The sequence below is a fragment of the Engraulis encrasicolus genome, chromosome 20 (assembly GCF_034702125.1).
Source record: "Engraulis encrasicolus isolate BLACKSEA-1 chromosome 20, IST_EnEncr_1.0, whole genome shotgun sequence".
NCBI classification, from domain to species: domain Eukaryota; kingdom Metazoa; phylum Chordata; class Actinopteri; order Clupeiformes; family Engraulidae; genus Engraulis; species Engraulis encrasicolus.
This window is the reverse complement of record NC_085876.1, coordinates 34,956,067-34,963,566: the sequence shown is the minus strand read 5'-3', so window position 1 is coordinate 34,963,566 and position 7,500 is coordinate 34,956,067. Positions and strand designations below refer to the sequence as shown.

The 7,500-nt window shown below is 44.7% G+C and overlaps 1 protein-coding gene across 1 annotated transcript in view; it reads right to left on the bottom strand.

The window, feature by feature from the left end:
• Positions 1–1,084: 1,084 nt before the first annotated feature.
• Positions 1,085–7,500, bottom strand: part of efna1a (ephrin-A1a) — a 29,046-nt gene continuing 22,630 nt past the window's right edge. Inside the window, exons 2-5 of the mRNA XM_063185809.1 lie at positions 6,409–6,704; positions 4,436–4,501; positions 4,188–4,253; positions 1,085–3,629 (exon numbers count right to left, since the gene is read on the bottom strand). Of these exons, the coding sequence (XP_063041879.1) occupies positions 3,502–3,629; positions 4,188–4,253; positions 4,436–4,501; positions 6,409–6,704 (556 nt within the window). The 3' untranslated portion in view covers positions 1,085–3,501. The remainder of the gene's footprint in view (positions 3,630–4,187; positions 4,254–4,435; positions 4,502–6,408; positions 6,705–7,500) is intronic.

Here is a 7,500-nt window from a genome sequence, read left to right as displayed (position 1 = left end):
CCCCTGCCAATACACGTGGACACACACACACACACACACACACACACACACACACACACACACACACACACACACACACACACACACACACACACACACACGCACACACACACACACCACATGGACATTGTGTTTGCGGAGAGGAGATCACCACTGTCCTCCCCGACTATTGTTGCACCTTCCTGTCACAGGCCCGGAGCCTGACCTTGCGGATGCGGAGAACAGTGTTGCCATATTGGGCGGTTTCCTGCCCAATTGGGCTGCTTCGGATGGCTGTCTGCTGGAAAAATGGAATTTAAAGAAAAAAAGCGTCCAATTTTTGGCCATTGAAATCAATAGAATTGGGCGGTATTTAGTGCTTCCAGGCGGGTTTTGAGCATTTTTTGGGATGGAAATCATTCGCCTCATCTGGCAACCCTGGCGGAGAACAGTGCCCATCCCACCACCGCACTGAACCGCACCTCACCTCACCGCACCGCAGTGCTCTAGTGGCCTATTAAAATTAAGGATTCACCCTTTACCGGAATGTTCTCCCAACTTTTCCAGACTTTTTCCACTCTATTTTTACAATGTGTCTATATTCCGATACTGTAAGGATGTGGTGTTCCATTTTACAGTGTGGGTTTTTTTCTTTCTCTGTGTATGCGAATGGATTTTTCATTTTTAACTCTTTCACAATATGGAAATACATGTACCGTAAGTGCTTTTGTTCCTGCAATGTTATTCAGGTTTTCCAGCATTCTTTTCTAATGTGCGATAATCATATGTCATATAACACTCAACAATTTTCATGTGGGGGTTTCCCTTTGACTCAATACATGTTTTTACCCCCTCATAAGGGTAATAGCTTTGGATAAAAACAGCAGCTAAATGTAATGTAATGATAATATTTAATTAACTTTTACTTCATGCTGTTTTACCTACACCATCTTTTGAGTCTACCAGACAAACATTTCACTGCAAATTGTACAATATTGTGATTGTGCATACTAAACTACTGAACTTGAAACACAGGACAGTTCTTATTACTTAAACACAAGGAAAGACATGTTCACAGGTGTGGTTTTCCCAAAAATATGGTTTATTTCACATAGGAATTTTTCACATTAATCAATATCAAAGGAGTCTCTTTTTTAATATAATCCTCTATATATACACATATGATACACTTTTACATACACTTGTACAAAAGAAGGTTTTTCAGGAGAATTCATACCGACGTTATTGTAAGCCTGTCAGTTTGTTTTTTTTAAGTGTGTTGACCTCCCCACTCCCTCCACATGGAGTGTCTACAAAGCACACACATGTGATTCCTCTGCAGAAGCACCAACACCCCCCCTGGTGCATTTCCATTTGTGCCAATAAGTATCCAGTCACAATATTTTTTTTACAGTATTCTTTACCCGACTCTTTTCCAGTTCCAATGTAGATGGGGTTCATTTGGAGTGTGTTTGCGAATTTCTTTTTAAAGAAATACCCACGATGTTCCGTGAAGAGTCTCAGAAATGGAAAAATGTGATTCACTGATGGGGATAAATGACTGCCATACATTACAGATGGGAGATGTCTGGGTCTATTTTTTTGTGTGTGATGGTTGGGAGTAGGGAGTGGAGCAGCCCAAATCTCTGGAGCTTGAATATTTTCACGTATTCCATTTGGGTAGCTCCACTGTATGTTGTTGTGGAGTATGTCTGAGAGACGGTATGTGAGTGCTTGTGTGTGTGTGTGTGTGTGTGTGTGTGTGTGTGTGTGTGTGTGTGTGTGTGTGTGTGTGTGTGTGTGTGTGTGTGTGTGTGTGTGTGTGTGTGTATGTGAGAGAGAGAGAACAGGAAGGGGGTGGGTTGGGCGGAGAGACAGTGAGTTGTGAGTGAAGTGATTGTCCTTGGCAGTTTTAAATGCTTCGGGTTCCGCAGCGTAAAAAAGAGAGGCCTGCCTCCCTCTGTTCCGCCACTCTGTTTCTCTTTTTTTCTTTCTTTTTTTGGCAAATGTAAGTCTTTCATTCCTCTCACACACGTATACTGCTTCCACTTCTCACGTTTTTTTTTCTTCTCCACACACAAACACATTTTTGACACCTTTCTCTCTTGCGTTCACACTCGCGTTCCATGCAGTAAACATTTCACATAATTTGTTCATGTTATGTACAGGCATTTGCTCACAGCAAACTTCATAAATTATTCTAACAGAACATTTACACTTTAGTGTTACAACTTTTTTTTCTGAATGTATGTATGTGTGTGTGTGTGTGTGTGTGTGTGTGTGTGTGTGTGTGTGTGTGTGTGTGTGTGTGTGTGTGTGTGTGTGTGTGTGTGTGTGTGTGCGTGTACTCGTGCATGTGTGTGTGTGTGTGTGTGTGTGTGTGTGTGTGTGTGTGTGTGTGTGTGTGTGTGTGTGTGTGTGTGTGTGTTGGGGGGCGACTTGCTTCCCGTCGACATATGGCTGAGTATGCACATCAAAGAGTGCAATGGGGCCAATGGTTGTTATGGGAATGAATGTAAATCTGGTGTGTGTGTGTGTGTGTGTGTGTGTGTGTGTGTGTGTGTGTGTGTGTGTGTGTGTGTGTGTGTGTGTGTGTGTGTGTGTGTGTGTGTGTGTGTGTGTGTGTGTGTGTCTGTGTGTGTGTCTGTGTGTGTTTGTAGTGGTATGATCTTGTTTGTTCAGTGCTATCAGAGCACATGGTCCAGTACAGTCAGTAGCAGTGGAACAGATTCGAACCCTCATCTTCGTCTTCCCCCTTTCTCAAATGCTACAATTGACAAATACTAAATGTAAATGTACAACCACCTTCTGCCATCCGCTACAAGACAACACGTAGGGTTTCTGTACATTTGAGAACACGACACTGCTGTCTTTGGCTCATGTGGTTGTTAGAACAGGTTCCGGACCGGAGAACTGCAGACACCGGGCCAGAATCAGGGCCAGGCCCGAAGCAGAACCGGGTCTAAGAAATATGGAATGAGGTCCATTCCGGAATCATCGTCTATCCAGACTGTGTTGTTGTTCCTCTTCCATCTGGATTAATGGATGGATGCATTCTGTGTCTGCTGTGAGTCCATTGCGTGGATTTGTTGTCTTTGTGTTAAGTGTTAAGGTTACTGTTCTTCATCGTTTAAGCACTTTTCCAAAAGTTCAGCTTTTGTCAAAATACGAAATAAGGTACAGGGAAGCATTTACAAAAAACAAAACAAAAAAACAAAAAACAAAACAAAAAACGTTTCCCTTAACAACAGGAAAATCCTTCCGGAAAAAAAAATACTGACGTCTGGGTTCTCAAAAAGGAGAAAAAGAGTTGACTGACTACAGCTTCAGGGAATGCGTTCTTCCCAACCATTCCAACCTCTCCATCCGGAACATTCCTTCTGTACACGTTCCCTTTGCCAGCGGCCTGCGCTGGAGCCTTCTGGGGAACTGTTTTTCTGTAGTCATCTAGTATGGCCACTACAGGCCACCGTTACTGAACTCAAATCTATGGGATTTGTAGTCTTTTTGTGTGTATTGGCCTCACTGCAGAGACAGCAGCAGTAAGACCGTCGTCAGCAGCAGCGTGGTGAGGCAGACGCTCGATGACATCACCGCCGAGCTGCTCTTCACGATCTTCTGCACCTCGGCCAGACTCACCACAGGGTCGTCTGAGGAGAAGAAAGAGGGGATTTCACAGGTTAGATGCAATACACTCAATGCATGACCACAGACAAACCAGTGAACACAGGGGCGGTCCCATGTTCGGGCCAACCGGGCAATTGCCCAGGGTGGCAATCACCACGGGGAGGCACCATCGCGAAACGCTGCTGCAGATGACATTTATTAACACAATGTTTCCCAAACTTTTTTGTCTTGTGTACCCCCAAGCCTTTTCATTGTGCCATGAGTACCCCCTAAGTCAAGTTCTATATCGCTTTCTCCATCCCAATGTAACTAAGCTCCATATGTTTGTTAAAATTAAATTTTTCCAAGTACCCCCTGCAGTGTGCTCGCGTACCCCTAGTGGTACACGTACCCCTGGTTGGGAAACACTGTATTAACATGGTATTTATGTGGTATCACCATGCTATTGCAATAATAACATGGTATTAGTTTTTACCAGCAGTTATAGGAATGTTTTCAACCTTCCAATACCTTTCCCATGTTACCCATTGATGGACCACTATTGCGATTTTGAAAAAATGAAAAATGAGAGGAGCCCCCACCTGCTGGGAGTCTGTTAGAGGGGTTATGAACGCCACCTCCCGTTCCAACATGGGCCTCTTGAGAACCTGAGAAATGAAGAGAAGAAAATATACAGTATTAGGACTTTCCCCTTTCACCAGACATGAGAATTTCGTTCCACCCAAAGCATTGATTAAAGATCATCGAAAAACATCTAAAGTGTTATTTTTTCTTCCCAGGTTTCATTTGTGGGGCAGCGGTGCCGAGACGGCTAGAGCACGAGACTCACCATCAGACGCCACGACATCCACACGCAGACGCAGGCACTCCTCGCCGTGGTGGTGGAGAGGTTTGGCTGGGGAGAGAGAGAGAGAGAGAGAGAGAGAGAGAGAGAGAGAGAGAAAGAGAGAGGGTGTTAATTACAGGCATGGACTGTTTCAACCACTAATCCTGCCCTCACAGCTGCAGTGTGTGTGTGTGTGCGTGTGTGTGTGTACGTTGTGTGTGTGTGTGTGTGGGTACGTGTGTGTGTGTGTGTGTGTGGGTACATGTCTTTACTGTATATGCCAGGGTTGTTTTTCCAGTTTGGAAGTGTGGCGGGGTAGAGACACCTACTGTAGCTAGACAGACACTGGCACACTCTGTTGCCCTCCACTACTCCCAACTCCCAACTCCCTCTCACAACTCCCAACTCCCTCTCACAACTCCCAACTCCCAACTCCGTCCCTCTACATATGAAGGGTTTATTTGCAAAACGGTGTATCTCCATTTTGTAGAATGTTGGGAAATTGACCTTATGTATTGGGCATTCCATTGCCCTGCATTGCAAAATGGATTTTGTATATGTTTAAAAAGTATGTTACCAAAATATTTGAGTGCCAAGAATTCACACATATACGATAGGACCTCTTAACTGTCAATTCCAATATTAAAATGCAAAAAGTCAAAAATGGTGGATATAGCGTTTTGGAAAAGAGCTCTTCATATATTCTGCCCCAGTCACCCTTTATCCCCCCCACTGACAGGATAGGAGCTTCAGTGGGAGTTGGGGTGCCATTACTCATACAGGAGCCAGAGTTTGGCAGCTGCTGTGTTTCGGGATGCGTGTGTGTGTGTGTGTGTGTGTGTGTGTGTTAAACGCCAGGCGCCTGGCTGGCCATATAGGGTGCCATCACCCATCTTCTTCCTTTCCTCCCTACGCACTGCTCTGTGTGACTCATCCGGGCTGCCATAGTGTACCCTCCCAAACGCCAATAAATCTAAAAACGGGGCAGAAGTTGCGGATACGGCGGGCAGGCAGGCGGGCGGACGGGCAACAAACGACACACTCTCCGTCTCAAGTGCCGGGAATAGTTTTTTGGACTTTTTTCACGCCTCTTTTGGTGAAGATGGATTGACTACATTTGTTTTTCAGAAACTGCACTCATATGAAAAAGGAAGAGATGTGTGATTAAGAGAGGGAGGGAGAGAGAGAGGGAGAGAGAGAGAGAGAGAGAGAGAGAGAGAGGGAGCATGTGCACGAGTGCGTTTGTGTGTGTGTATTTGTGTTTGAGGAAAATTACAGTACTCTTACTTCCTCTGTGAGTTGGTGACCTGCATAGATAAATCTGAAGATAGAAGCCCTTAAAAAGACAAGAGGCCCCCTTTTAAAGACAGTCACTTTTAAGGGGCTCCATATTTTTCGTATTCGTAGTCATATTTGAGGGTCTTTGAGGAAGTTCTCCCCTGTAGTTTTCCTCCACCGTACATGTCTATTCATAAGAATTGGTTTTCTATATACGTCGGCATGTACAAGGTCATGCATGTACATATGCATGTACAGATACCCATGTGTGTGCACTTGTGTATGAACATATGTATGTGGGTGTAGGTGAGTGTGCCTATGCATGTGTTTGTGGTTAACTTACAGATGTGTGTACAGGTATGCACATCCTTATGTGTGCACTTTATATGTACATACCGTACATATGAATGTATACATGTGTTTGTTTAAGCATTTTGTTTTACATTTGAAGAGTTTCGTAGCAAATGTTTGACTTTTGGATTTTATCTTTGGAAATGACTGTTCAGAAGTCCTATCTATGTGTGAATTCTTGCAATTCAAATATTTTCAGACTGTATGTAAAATGCATTTTGCAACGCAAAGCAATGGAATGCTCAATTCAAAAAATTCCCAAAATGTTTAAAAATGGATATATGTCATCTTGCAAAGAAACTCTTTGCGCATTTGCACATTAATTGCACCGAGACTGTGGTACTTACAGATGTAGTAGTAGCTCTCTCCCTGCTTGAACTCCTTGCCTAGCGTGAAGGGGGTGTAGCGCTGGAACTTCTCGGAGAACTTCTCGGGGGCGTGCGCGGCGAATGGGTGTCCGCACTCCCAGCGCATCTGGTCGTAGGACTGGGGCCGGCAGGAGTCGTAGTCCTCCCGCTCCACCATGTACAGCACGTAGCGCTCGGCATCCTGGGAAGGCACCTCGCCCAGCGGGTAGTGCGGGCACACGATGTCCAGGTAGTCGTTCAGCCGCACCTTCACGGCGTACTCGTTACGTTTGAACCTGATGAAGAGAGAAAGATGGAAAGAGAGAGAGATTTTGTTTAGATTAACGGATACTTCGTTATGAAAAAAACCCCAATCAACATATGTACTGCACTCTCAAGACGTATTGCATGTATTTTTCAAAAATATCTCAAAAAGAATAGTCTGACATGGAGGGAGAGAGAGAGAGAGAGAGAGAGAGAGAGAGACAGAGAGCGTGAGAGAGAGCGTGAGAGAGAGAGACAGAGAGAGAGAGCGTGAGAGAGAGAGACAGAGAGAGAGATGGAGATTGAAAGAGAGACAGAAACCAAGAAAGAGAGGGGAAAAAAGAGAGATAGAGAGAGCAAAAAAAAGGTTAAAAAAAAGAGTGTGAAAGAGCGAATGGGTGAAAGACAAGAGGGAAAGGCTATTAATCAAGCTGCAGCTTTTCTGCAGATGAGGTGTGATTTCCAGCCCTGGCCCATCGAACCGTATAGCCAGAGATTCTTTAAGTATATAGAGATATGCCAATGTAATAGGTTGCTATGGGCACCCAACATGACCAGGTTCCGGTCTGCCTAAAGGGGCGTGTCATAATACTCCTAGCATTGAATAGAACAGTCCTTAGGTCTGCCTAGGTCTGCCTAAAGGGGGATTTCCCCCCACCTCCCCCTTGCAATAATAGAACCCGGAAACAATGGGCCAATGGAACCTCTCTCTCTCTCTACTCTCTCTGGTATAGCCACGCTGGCTGGCTGGCTGGCTGCTCGGGCTGCGATGCAATTGCGGCGTAATCATATTTTAAATGACCCATTGATTTATTAGAGCAGTATACC